Here is a 14,663-nt window from a genome sequence, read left to right as displayed (position 1 = left end):
GCAGCCATAAAAAAGAATGAGATCATGTCTTCTGCAGGAATATGAATGGAGCTGGAGGTCATTTTCCTTAGCAAACTAATGCAGAAACTGAAAATTAAATATTGCATGTTCTCACTTATAAGTGGGAGCTAAATGATGAGAATACATGGACACATAGAGGAGAACAACAGACACTGGGGTCCAGTGGAGGCTGGGAGGAGGGAGAGGAGCAGAAAAAATAACTGTTGGATACTAGGCCTTTAATACCTGTGTAATGAAATAATCTGTAAACAAAGCCCCATGACATGAGTTTACCTGTATAACAAACCATCGCATTTACCCCTGAACCTAAAATAAAAGTTAAGAAAAAAATAAATTAGGATTTTCTTTCTCACTATTGGAATTTTTATCAAACAATTCTTTTTTAGTTCCTAAACTAGACTTTTTTATTCTTTTTGAAAAGATGTGGAGTTTAAGTATTTTGTCTAAAATGGTTTTAGAGGAAGGCATTAAAAAAATGCATGTTGGCAACATAAGTTTAAATTTTTGGTCTTTAAGCTGAACTTTTATTTTTAAAAAGTTATTTTCTTTTGTCCAGGCACAGTGGCTCATGCCCGTAATCCCAGCACTTTGGGATGCTGAGGCGAGTGGATCACTTGAGGTCAGGAGTTCAAGACCAGCTTGGCCAACATGGTGAAATACCATCTTTACTAAAAATACAAAAATTAGCCGGTCATGGTGGTGCACGCCTGTAATCCCAGGTACTCAGGAGGCTGAGGCAGGAGAATCTCTTGAACCCGGAAGGCAGAGGTTGCAGTGAGCCAAGATGGCGCCACTAGTCGATGCGTGTGACTTGCTTTGGTTAGTTTGCTCCTTTAGTAAATACAGCATTTCTAATCATTTACTTAGAAAAAAATTACTATTACATTTTGTACTTTAGGTTCTTTGCCCACTACAAATCTAGCTTATTTCTTAAGTGAAGGTAAGACAGATAGACAGTGAGCTACTACATGTGTATCCTCTTTGCCATGGAATATAGGAGGTTGGGGCATACATTGATAACTGACTCTGTTAATCAGCCTCTAGCTCGCTCTCAAATCCATTTCTGCTTTTTCTCTGTTCTGTTCTGTATTGCAGGAAATTAAATTTCCTAGACTCCTTTGCTTTCTGGAGTTGGCTAATAGGAGGCACTAACAGAAGATTGGAGGGTGAGAGGAGGGAAGAAGCCAGGGTCTTTCCCCAGTCCCTTTTTGAGCCAACTCCAGCAACAGCTCCCTTGTGTCCTATTAACACAGCCCCTTCTCATGGTCCCAGTTACTACTGAGCAGATCCTGCTATGGTTCTAGCACCATCCTGAGCTTCCGGGATATGGTGAGACTACATCATCTTATTGTCCTTTCAGTGCTAGAAGTCATAGAAGCTCCCTGCTGTTACTAGTCTCTGGGTTGCCTCACTTTCCTCTGTTTTGTATAACCAGTTCTGTATAGTGAATTTCTTCTGTGTGAAAGATAGGCCTGGACCCTGCCTGATAACACTGGCTTCTCTTAAAAATGATTTAGGAAGAAAAAAATTCGTAGCTGTACAGACAATTTACATGAATATAAATTATTTTAAGAACTTTAAAGTATGTGTAAAAAGCCTAAGTTCCCCTTGACCATCCTTTCTCTCCCCCAGGCGTACTCACTCTCTCTAGAAGTGGCTAGTTGCCAATTAGATACTATTTCTCCATACTTAATTTTATGTATTCTCCTCTCAACACATAAATATTATTATTTTTTTAGAGACTAGCTGTGTCGCCCAGGCTGGAGTGCAGTGATGAAATCATGGCTCATTATAGCCTCAAACTCCTGGGCTCAAATGATCCTCCTGCCTCAGTCTCCCAGCTAGCTAGAACTACAGGTGTGTGCCACAATGCTTGGATAATTTTTAAATATTTTGTAGAGACGGGGTCATGCTATGTTGTCCAGGCTGGTCTTGAACTCCTGGGCTCAAGCGATCTTCCTGCCTCAGCCTCCCAAAGTGCTGAGATTACCGGCATGAGCCACCAACCTGGCCTCACATAAGTATTATTCTGATGTATTTTTCACAGCGAATTCTTTTCACTTAATGTGCCTCAGATCTTTCCATATTAGTTACTTATAGCTCTGCTTCATTGTTTAAAAATTTTCCTGGGGCTGGGTGTGGTGGCTCATGCCTGTAGTCCCAGCAGTTTGGGAGGCCAAGGGAGAAGGATTACTTGAGGCCAAGAGTTCGAGACTAGCGTGGACAATGTAGTGATACTCTCTTTTTTAAAAGAAAAATGAAAAAAGAATGTTATTAATATTACACTGGATGGAAGTATCATAGTTTATATAATCATTCTGGATTTGATGGACATACAGTTTGTTTCCATAGGTGTTTTTTGCTTGTGCTTACTTTAAAAAAAAGTAATACTGCTGTAACTATCAGTTATCTATTAGGTTTTTTCGAATACTTACTGTGTGACAGAAGGTGTCCTAGCCTCAGAATACACTAGCTAACAAAAGGCGAGAGGGCTGCTTAAGTATGTGTGACATCAAAAAAGATTCTACTGATTTTACTCACACTTTTTGCATGTAGAAAATGTTGGTTTGTCTTGTGATTTCACTGATCTGAAGACTATCCTCACAATTATTTTTTGCCATTATAATAAGTGAGAAGCATAAAATTGTTGCATTTTTCATTAGCAAGATTGAATAGCACACATTTACTGATACTAGACTTTAGTGTGGTGGAATGTTCATAGAAAAACTGCACATAGAAAGCAGGCTGCTAAGTAAAAAGCAATACATTAAATTTCACATGTTAACATTAAAGTACTGCATGCCTAACATCAATAGGAAAGAATAAAAGGATTACTCTGTTGGTTTGTGCTTTGAGGACAATTTCATTTTTTTTTTACAAAGATTACTCAATGTGGTTGTGTTCTAGCATGAAATTCAATTGTTCGGCCGGGTGCAGTGGTTCATGCCTGTAATCCCAGCACTTTGGGATGCCAAGGCAGGTGGATCACAAGGTGAGGAGATGAGAACCATCCTGGCTAACACAGTGAAACCCTGTCTCTACTAAAAATACAAAAAAATTAGCCAGGCTTGGTGGTGGGGGCCTGTAGTCCCAGCTACTCAGGAGGCTGAGGCAGGAGAATGGCATGAACCCGGGAGGCGGAACTTGGAGTGAGCCGAGATTGTGCCACTGCTCTCCAGCCTGGGTGACAGAGCAAGACTCCGTCTCAAAAAAAAAAAAAAAAAAAAAATTCAGTTGTTCTCTCTAAAGAAACTAGCTTTTAGAAAGAGGTCTGTATAGAAGAAAAGGGCTTTTAATGTTGTCAAAAATTTAGAGAACCGCTGCTATTAGTATATAACCCCAGTTAATAGTTTCTTACTCATAATAGCTGGGTAAGTGAATGTATGGCCATTTACTTTTCACATCCCTTGTATACTTGGGACATAACTAAATAGTTCACCTCAGATGAATGGAGATCCTGTTTCTCCTACTGCCTTGCATAAAATAGACTAATTCTCAAACTTTTTCGTCTCAGAACTTATTTACAGTCTTAAAAAGTTGTTGAAGACTGCAAAGTACATTTATTACATCTATTTATATTTTAGAGAAATTTTAAAGCACCACTTATTAAAAATAACATTAATCTCAGTGCATATTAACATGAATAAAATAGACATCCACTATATTTTTCAAAACACTAGCAAAAAAACTGATTGAGTGGCATTGTTCTACAGTTGTGCAAGACTCTTTGAGTGTAGTAAGATAGTTGAATTCTTACATCTGCTTCTGCATTCAGCATATTGCTGGATATTGTCTTGGTTGAAGTATATGAAGAAAATCCAGCCTCATATAGTTATGCAATTGGAGAAGGGAAGAGAGTATTTTAATAACTTTTTCAGATAATTGTGGATATTCTTCTTTGGTACTACACCAAAAATTGACAAGTGGTAGTTTCTTAAAGGTTAGTTGCAATGTGACATCTAAAGCCCTGTCAGTAGTTGTACTTCACTAATAACTGAATGGATCTTTCGATTTTGTAACATCATGCATTGGTCATTTGAAAAATATCAGTTCACTGGGTTATACAGATCTGAATGTTGGCGCATTTTGTTATATATACTCATCTCCAAATATCCGTGGAAGATCGATGTTCTGGAACCCTCACAGATAACAAAATTTATGGATGCTCAAGTCCTTCATATAAAATGAGTTAGTATTCATATAACCCATATACATCCTTCAGTATTCCTTTTTTTTTTTTTTAAGACAGAGTCTTCCTCTGTTGCCCAGGCTGGAGTGCAGTGGTGTGATCTTGGCTTACTGCAACCTGCCCCTCCCTGGCTCAAGCGATTCTCGTGCCTCAGCCTCCCAAGTAGCTGGGACTATAGGCATGCGCCACCACGCCCAGCTAAATTTTTGTGTGTGTGTATTTTTAATAGAGATGAGGTTTCACCAGGTTGGCCAGGCTGGTCTTGAACTCCTGGCCTCAAGTGATCCACCCACCTCAGCCTCCCAAAGTGTTGGGATTACAGGCATGAGCCACTGTACCTGGCCCTTCAGTATAGTGTAAATAATCTCTAGTTTGTTTATAATACCTAATACAATGTGTTACATAAAGAGTTATACCGTATTGTTTTTACAATTTATATTGTTTTTTATTGTTGTACTGTTAACTTTTCATTTTTGAAAAATAATATTTTTCATCTCTGGTTAGTTGAATTTGAGGATGTGGAATTCAACCAATACAGTGTATCAAAATATTTCATTCATTAATATTACCAGTGACCTCATCTGAAAAGTATTTGTTAGAAAGCTGTCAAGCTCACTGTGTCAGATACAGTTTTCCAAAATTCTAAATCTTGCAGTGGTACCAACTGTATTAGCAGAAGTATTGTTTAACAGTCAAGCTCAAAATGATCAGTTCTTCCTTAAATGACAAACTCATTTTGTTCATGTTTGATAACCTAATAAACAAATCTGCCAAATGGCCAAATATGGATAATCTTAGTTTATCTACCAGTCAGCTAGTTTCAGCTTGTAACTCAAACAATTGTACAAGTGCTTTTCCTCAAAATAGCCATTGTACTTCAAATCTATAACAGAAATACTTTATATGTACTTCCTGTTTCTTTATACAGAGTGTAAAAAGATGGTATAAGTACTGAGATTATTAAAAATTATTTGTGCTGTCTTCATGAAGGACATTCTTAAGTGATACTATCATAAAAAACAGCAAACTGAATGTGGTGGTGGAGAAAGCAGTGGCTACTACTGCTAGTACAGTTGGTATCACTCCCTTGATTCATGTTCAGTTGCTAGAAGTTTTGCTGCCTATTGTTTTTGAACCATCTTTGTAAATTTCAACATAATAAAAAAAGGCAGATAGTGTCTTGGTGCTATTGTGGAAATAGTTTTGAACCCCTGAAGCCCCTGAAAAGGAGGGTTCATGGACCATACTTTGAATTTAGTAGACAGTCAAATATTTGAATAATTGATAAGTTAATGATACTGTTGTTTTTTTCCTTTTTATATTCTTTTTTTTCAGTTTCTTCTCTTGATTTAGAAGTTTGGTGTTCTGTTTTTATTCTTTTGTTAATTGAATTAATCCTTTATTGTACCTGCTTTCCTTAAAGTCTACAGTTAGAGTCTATGTTCTTTTTATGGAATGAACAAGAACCTTGGAATACTTTATTTAATCTTGCTCCTCACATCTTTCATGCTTTTTTTTTTTTTTTTTTTTTTTTTTTAGCATTTTAGTTCTCTGTTTTGTTATTAGAAAATTCAAACATGGATAAAAATAAGCAAATTGGGCAATGAATTCCTACTTATCAACCATTCGTATTCACTTACTGTGTTTGCTTCAACTAGACCTTTTCTCTTGCTGAAGATCTTTAAAATTTGTTTAATTTACTTTATTATTTGTTTATTATTTTTTATATATATATATATATATATATTTTTTTTTTTTTTTTTTTTTTTTGAGGCAGAGTTTCATTCTGTCACCCAGGCTGGAGTGCAGTGGCGCTATCTTGGCTCACTTGCAACCTCCACCTCCTGGGTTCAAGTGATTCTTCTGCCTCACCCTCCTGAGTAGTTGGGATTAAAGGCGCCCGCCACCACACCCAGCTAATTTTTTGTATTTTTAGTAGAGACGGGGTTTCACCGTGTTGTCCAGGCTGATCTAGAACCCCCGGCCTCGGGTGATCTGTCCACCTTGGCCTCCCAAAGTGCTGGGATTACAGGCATGAGCCACCATGCCCAGCCCAATATATTTTATTGAATTTGATTTATCTAACATATTATTTTGATGTACAGTAATTGTGATGAAACATTAGTGAGATATTTAACATTCCTTTATTTTATTTTATTTTATTTTTTATTTTATTTTTATTTTTATTTTTTTTTTTTGAGGCGGAGTCTCGCTCTGTCGCCCAGGCTGGAGCGCAGTGGCCGGATCTCAGCTCACTGCAAGCTCCGCCTCCCGGGTTCCCGCCATTCTCCTGCCTCAGCCTCCCGAGTAGCTGGGACTACAGGCGCCCGCTACCTCGCCCGGCTAGTTTTTTGTATTTTTTAGTAGAGACGGGGTTTCACCGTGTTAGCCAGGATGGTCTCGATCTCCTGACCTCGTGATCCGCCCTTCTCGGCCTCCCAAAGTGCTGGGATTACAGGCTTGAGCCACCGCGCCCGGCCTAACATTCCTTTATTTTATAACATGTCTTGGAAAATTGGTATTTTACATCTATAGCACATCTCAAGTTAGACTAGCCACTTGTCAAGTGTCTAATGACTGCATGTAACTTGTGGCTACCATTATTGGATAGTGCAGCTTTAGAAATTAGGTAGAAATAGGACTGAAGGGCTGGAAGATACAGAAAAGATGAATTTCTATTCAATATTAAGAATTTACCTTCTAGCAGTTGGAGCTGTGTGATGAGGGGGGTGCATCTCCTTATACAGTAATATGGTCCTTATCATTGAAAGTATTCCAAAAAAACCCATTCAAGCCAATGGAGTGGCTCTTGCCTGTAAACCCAGCTACTTGGGAGGCTGTAGTGAGCTCTAATCATGGTACTGTGTTCCAGCCTGGGCAACAGCGTGAGGAAAAAAAAAAGAGAAGGGATTATTCATACATTGGGTAGAACCTGCTGGGTTTTTTGGTTTTTGTTTTGTTTTGTTTTGTTTTGTTTTTTGGTTTTGGTTTTTTGTGTTTTGGACAAATTTCTGTGTTTTAAAAAAAAATGCTCTTTTACAAAGTTCAGGCCGGGTGAGTGACTCATGCCCATAATCCCAGCACTTTGGGAGGCCAAAGCGGGTGTATCACTTGAGGTCAGGAGTTTGAGACCAGCGTGGCCAACATGGCGAAACCTCGTCTCTACTAAAAAAAAAAATATATATATATATATATATATGTATAATTAGACTGATGTGGTGGCAGGTGCCTGTAATCCTAGCTACCTGGGAGGCCGAGGTGGGGGAATCACTTAAACCTGGGAGGCAGAGGTTACAATGAGTGGAGATCATGCTGCTGCACTCCAGCCTGGGCAACAGAGCAGGACTCTCAAAGTTTAAATAAATAAAATGAAAAGTTCAAACAATACACAATAATAAAAAATTAAAAATTAACAGGTTCCCCTCTTATGTATGTAGGTCTGCCTGTTGCTTTCTTTCACACAAAGGTAATCATGCTGTATTTCTGCAACTTTTGTTTTGATAAACAACCTGAATGTTTATCCACGTTAGCACTTATAGATTCACTCTTTTTAAAAAGTTCATAATACTGCATTTTATAGATATATAATACTTTATTTGGCAAATTTCTATGCTGTGCTCTTGATAAAGATTTTTAAAGCAAATCTTAAATATTACTTTTCTGCAGTACTTCAGTATGTAACTCTAAAAAATACGAGTATCTTCTTACATTAATATAATTCTACCCTCATACCTAATGTTATACCTTGTCCAGATTTCCTCAGAAATGTCTTTTTGTAGGTAGTTTATTTGACTAAGATTCAAACAAGGAGTAAACATTCGGTTGTTATGTTTTCTGAATCTCTCCTTTTAGTTATCTCCTGTTCCCTTTTCATGACATTGACTTGGTTGGTAAAACTAGGTCAGTTCTCCCTATAGAGTGCTCCATATTCTGGATTTTTCATTTTACTTGTCATGTAATTTTACTTCTTTTAGTGTAATTCAATTTCTTCCTTTTTCCTTTGCATTTCTGTAAATGGAAGGTAGCTGTAGAGCTGAGGTATCCAATACTAGCTGTGTTAGTAACTACTGTTGGCTATTTAAATTTACAGTAATTGGATTTAAATACAATTAAAAATTCAGTTCCTCAGCTGGGTGCAGTGGTTCATGCCTGCAATCCCAGCACTTTGGAAGGCTCTCTTGAGTCCAGGAATTTGAGGTTACAGTGTGCTATGATTGTACTGCATTCCAGCCTCAGTGACAGAACAAGATCTTGTCTCTTAAAAAAAAAAAATTTAGTTCCTCAGTTACACTAGCCACAATTCAAGTGCTCAAGAGCCATATACAGGCTGGGTGCAGTGGCTCATGCCTGTAATCCCAACATTTTGGGAGGCCGAGGTAGGTGGATCATTTGAGGTCAGGAGTTCAAGACCAGCCTGACCAACATGGTGAAACCCCATCTCTACTAAAAATACAAAAATCAGCCCAGTGTGGTGGTGGGCACCTGAAATCCCAGCTACTTGGGAGACTGAGGCAGGAGAATAGCTTGAACCCAGGAGGCAGAGGTTGCAGTGAGCCAAGAGCGTGCCACTGCACTCCAGCCTGGGTGACAGAGTGGGACTGTGTCTCAGAATATATATATATACACACACACATAAAAACATATACAGAACTTCCCATCATCATAGATAGAAAGTTCTGCATAGTGCTCAGTGCTGGCCTGGGGGCTTGATTACTTGATTAGACTCAACTTCAACATTTTTAGCAAGAGTACTTCATAGATGGTGGCTGTGTTGCTTTTTATTGCGTTACATCAGAGAGACGCAGTAGCTGGTTGTCCCATGTCTAGTAATGTTAAGATTGATTAGGTGGGGATCAGCCTTACCCTTTCATTGTATAGTTTTTTTGTTTGTTTGTTTGTTTGTTTGGTTGGGGGTGGGACACAGTCTCACTATGTCACCCAGGCTGGAGTGCAGTGGCGTGATCTCAGCTTGTTGCAACCTCCATCTCCTGGGCTGAAGCGATTCTCCTGCCTCAGCCTCCTGAGTAGCTGGGATTACAGGTGCCTGCCACCACGCCTGGCTAATTTTTGTATTTTTAGTAGAGACAGGGTTTCACCATGTTGGCCAAGCTGGTCTCGAACTCCTGACCTCGTGATCCAACTACCTCGGCCTCCCAAAGTGCTGGGATTGCAGGTGTGAGCACCGCACCTGGCCTTATTGTATAGTTTGTAATAATGTTGACAATGAATAAGGACAATTTATCTTCTTCCTCTGAAATCTCTGATCTCTTTCTTGCCTTATTGCATTGGGTAAAACCTTCAATAAAACATTAAATGTTGAGAGCTAATATTCTTGCTTTGTTCTTAATGTTAAGGAGAAATTATTCATGCTTAAACTTCAAGTAAGATACTGGTTGTAGTTTTTCATAGATATCTATCAGATCAAGCAAACTTTCTTTTATTCCTTGGTAGCTGAGTCTATATAAATAGGGGTTGAATATATTAATAGTATTAGTAGGGTTTTTTCTGTAGTTATTGAGATAATATGGTTTTCTTTTATTCTGTTAATGTCATGCATGATATTTTTTTCTTTTGGATGCTACACTTTACATTCCCAGAATTAACATCATTTGGTCATGATGTATTATTATTTTATATTTTGCTGGTTTGAGTTGCTAATATTTTGTTAATTATTTACATCTGTGTTCTTAAGAGATAATGGTCTATGGTTTTCTTTTTGTGTAATATCTTTGATTTTAATATTAGGATAATGGTTGATTTCTCCTATGTCCTTTTGAAATGAGTTTGGTTTTCTTTGATAACTTTGGTTCTTTTTTTTCTCCATGCACAATAAGATATCTCAGGCTCTGTACAAAAAGTATCTCGGACAGGCGCAGTGGCTCACGCCTATAATCCCAGCACTTTGGGAGGCCAAGGCGGGCGGATCACGAGGTCAAGAGATCGAGACCATCCTGGCCAACGTGGTGAAACCCCGTCTCTACTGAAAATACAAAAATCAGCTGGGTGTGGTGACATGCACCTGTAGTCCCAGCTACTCGGGAGGCTGAGGCAGGAAAGTCGCTTGAACCTGGGAGGCAGAGATTGCAGTGAGCCAAGATTGCACCACTGCACTCCAGCCTGGCAACAGAGTGAGATTTGGTCTCCAGAAAAAAAAAAGGTGTCTCAGCATGTCTTTTCAACAGAGAGTTTTTCAAATAAGTGCCTGTCACTGCTTTTTAATACTCTTTCTGGATAGCTCTGATTCAACGAAAAAGTAAAATTTAAAAAGAAAAACCTAATGAATACTGAATGTGTAAACTCCATATCTTACCACATTTTAAAAGTTTCTTGGCTGGGCATGGTGGCTCATGCCTGTAATTCCAGCACTTTGGGAGCCCGAGGAGGGCGGATCACGTGAGGTCGGGAGTTCGAGACCAGCCTGACCAACATGGAGAAACCCCGTCTCTACTAAAAATACAGAATTAGCTGGGTGTGATGGCACATGCCTGTAATCGCAGCTACTAGGGAGGCTGAGGCAGGAGAATCGCTTGAACCTGGGAGGCAGAGGTTGCAGTGAGCCGAGATCATGCCATTACACTCCAGCCTGGGCAAGAAGAGCAAAACTCCATCTCAAAAAAAAAAAAAAAAGTTTCTTAGTGTAAACATAATATTATGAGTATATATATCTCATTACGTTTGGAAATGAAATCTTTTTTTTTTTTTTTGAGATGGAGTCTTGCTCTGTCACCCAGGCTGGTGTGCAGTGGCATGCAGTGGCACAATCTCAGCTCACTGCAACCTCCGCCTCCTGGATTCAAGCTGTTCTCCTGCCTCAACCTCCCAATTAGCTGGGACTACAGGCGCGTGCCACCACAGCTGGCTAATTTTTTATTTTTAGTAGAGATGAGATTTTACCATGTTGGCCAAGCTGGTCTCAAACTCCTGACCTCAGGTGATCCACCCACCTCAGCCTCCCAAAGTGCTGGGATTACAGGCGTCAGCCACTGTGCCCAGCCTAGAAATCTTAAACTTAGCAAAATTATTTGATGTTTAGGTATATCATTTAAGTTCTTCATTTTAGAATTGCTTTAAATTATGAGGAAGAAATTATTTTAGGCATTTTTATTTCCCTTTTCTAGTCAGCTTATTTTTTTTTAGTGCTAAGTATTTGGATAAGGTAGATATTGTGTGAGGCCCATCAGTCAGTCAATTCTAGCACTTTCCAGACTGATGTAACTTCTGTTCAGTAGAGTAGAATACACTTTCTAGCCAGTTGCTGTAGGATTGTAGGTGATGACTACGCTTAGCCAAGCCATTAATTTATAATAATTACTAACAGGAAATATCAGGTACATTTAGAAATGAGTAAATTTCAAGCCTTGTTATACCTTTTAACCTTAACTGGAATCTTACTTCTGTATTTAAATTAGATACTAAAATATTTAAATCATATAAGACATAATCTTTGGCTATCCGATCACATGACTATTAAATGAGCATGAGAGAATTGGTTTTTATGAATCTTTTTGCATACTCTTGTATTTTATTTAGGTCACGAGCAAAGTATTTTTTCCTCTTTTAAATTCAAATTACTTTTAGGATTATATGTGAAAAACAAATGATAACTGAAGTGTCTAATACTGTTAACTGGTATTATACTTTGCTATAATAGTGATACTGTAAATATGAAACCTTTATTTTAACTTTTCAGGCACAAAAATCTCAAGTCAAGAAATGCTGGACAACAAGGACAGGCACCATCTTTAGGTCAGCAACAACAAATACTTCCTAAGCACAAGACCAATGAGAAGCAAGAAAAGAGTGAAAAGCCACAGAAGCGCCCCTTGACCCCTTTTCACCATCGTGTGTCTGTTAGTGATGATGTTGGCATGGACACAGATTCAGCCAGCCAAAGACTTGTGATCTCTGCTCCAGACAGTCAAGTGAGATTTTCAAATATCCGAACTAATGATGTAGCAAAGACTCCTCAGATGCATGGCACCGAAATGGCAAATTCACCTCAACCACCCCCACTTAGTCCTCACCCTTGTGATGTGGTTGATGAAGGAGTGACTAAAACACCTTCAACTCCTCAGAGTCAACATTTTTATCAAATGCCAACACCAGATCCCTTGGTTCCTTCTAAACCAATGGAAGATAGGATAGACAGTTTGTCCCAGTCTTTCCCACCTCAATATCAGGAAGCTGTAGAACCTACAGTATATGTTGGTACAGCAGTAAACTTGGAAGAAGATGAAGCCAATATAGCCTGGAAGTATTACAAGGTCCCAAAGAAAAAAGATGTAGAGTTTTTACCACCTCAACTTCCAAGTGATAAATTCAAGGATGATCCAGTTGGACCTTTTGGACAGGAAAGTGTAACATCAGTTACAGAGTATGTATTTTTTTTAATAGTCACCATTATAATTTAAGGGTGGAAGTGATGCAAGTTCTTAATACTAGGACTCAGTATTGGATTCAAGGTAGGATTTACAAGAATAAATTCATTGAGTATTAACTTTGCATTATTCCTTTACTGTGTTTTTTCCTCAGGGAACTTCTTTATTATGAAATAACTTTAGCCACAAAAAGTGGAGAAAATAATATGTAAACACTTGCACACTTGTACATCAGCCACTTTAAGAATTTTACATACAGTTAGAATTCCTATGTACTGTTTTTCTTCTTCCAGTCTTCCTTCCACTGTCCTGAATTCGGGTACTTTTTTTTTTTCCCCCTCGAGACAGAGTCTCTGTCACCCAGGCTAGAGTGTAGAGACATGATCTAGGCTCACTGAAACTTCACCTCTGGGTTCAAGCGATCTTCTGCCTCAGCCTCCCAAGTAGCTGGGATTATAGGTGTGCGCCACCACACCCAGCTAATTTTTGTATTTTTAGTAGAGATGGGGTTTCACCATGTTGGCTAGGCTGGTCTCGAGCTCCTGACCTCAAGTGATCCACCTACCTCGGCCTCCTGAAGTGTTGGGATTACAGGCATGAGCCACTGCACCCAGCCTGAATTGGTACTTATTATTTCAGTACATGTTTTTATACATGTAGCTCTAGTTATTTTAGTTGCTTTATGGTATTTCCTTGTGAACATATGGTAAATATCTAAACTCTTAAAGATAGATATGTTGGTTATTTTCAGTTTTTCACCCTAACATTTTCCATTTTGTTTGGTACACATTTCCTTGTGTACTTGTATAAGAATTTCTTTAGGAAATATATCTAAAAGCCTTTTTCAACATGGCTATGTCCATTTTCAGCATTAAGGGTTGTTGCCCAGTTGCTGTTCTGCAACTGGTATATGGTTTAAACCCTCATGAAACATCAGTATATGGGAATGGCTGTTACACTATGTTTTCCTCTATAGTTGGTATTATGAGATTTAATTTCACTAATCTACAGCACGCAAAATGTCATCTCATTGTCTAAATACGTGTCTTCCAGATTTCTAGTGAGATTGAGCATCATTTAAAATGTTTTGGTGGTATTCAGGTTTCCTCTTCTCTGACTTGCCTATTCGTTGTATTTTTTATTCCATTTTTCTTTTCTTTTTTTTCTGATGTATTCTTTGCATGTTCTGGGTATTAATCCTGCATTAGTTTTATGTGCTGTAGGTATCTTCCTCCATCGGTGGTTTGCCTTCTTTGTTCACTGTATTAATGTTGTACTTTGGGCAGAAGAAGGCTTTTTTCCAGGTATCCCTTGACTTTCTATGTTGTTATAAATACATTTATAGTCTGTCTAATAATAATTCTTTTATATACAAATTTTTCTAAAAGATGAAAATCAACCAATAAAATACGATTATGCTCAATAGAACTGTCTACCTATTTATTAGTGCAAGGCCAAGGAATGTACAAAGATTACAGTTCCTCCTTTATCAGATCATTGTCAGTGAATTACCTTTTTTTTTCAGTGAATTACTTTCTTATTGCTTAAATGCTACTAATAGGTTAAATAATGTCTTAGACTTTATTTGCTTAAAATGTCACATTTTCATTATTGATTTATGTTTATTTTTTAATGTAGCTTTTTTCCTCAATATCAGACTACTCCAGATAATATAACTATTATATGGAGTTTAATACTTTCATATTTCTGTTATAATGTGAACCAATTGCTTTCTAGACTTGTTTTCAGCTCCCTAGGATTTCATTTTGATTAGACTCAAGTTAATACCACAATTTTTTTTATAACTAGTGGCTTCTTCTTGGTTTCGCCCTTATTTTCTTGGTGAATATCTAGCTTCCTTGGGGGGAGGGGGTGAAAGGGAAGAGTGGGAGATAAATTTGGCATCCTTGTATTTCTGAAAATGATCTGATATTTTGCCCTCATGCTTGGATTGATAATTTGATTACATGTTGGTTTCATAATTGAAAATAATTTCCCCCTTGAACTCATAGGCATTGCTTTACTGTCTTCTAGTATCTCAAACTTTGGATGAAATGTGTAATAATGAGTTTCAT

General features: G+C 38.1%; 1 protein-coding gene across 1 annotated transcript in view; it reads left to right on the top strand.

The window, feature by feature from the left end:
* Positions 1–14,663, top strand: part of MED13 (mediator complex subunit 13) — a 123,846-nt gene that overhangs the window by 43,982 nt on the left and 65,201 nt on the right. Inside the window, exon 9 of the mRNA XM_025362300.1 lies at positions 11,901–12,584. Within this exon, the coding sequence (XP_025218085.1) occupies positions 11,901–12,584 (684 nt within the window). The remainder of the gene's footprint in view (positions 1–11,900; positions 12,585–14,663) is intronic.

The sequence above is a fragment of the Theropithecus gelada genome, chromosome 16, assembly GCF_003255815.1.
Source record: "Theropithecus gelada isolate Dixy chromosome 16, Tgel_1.0, whole genome shotgun sequence".
Lineage (NCBI taxonomy): Eukaryota > Metazoa > Chordata > Mammalia > Primates > Cercopithecidae > Theropithecus > Theropithecus gelada.
This window is presented reverse-complemented; position numbering and strand designations above follow the sequence as displayed.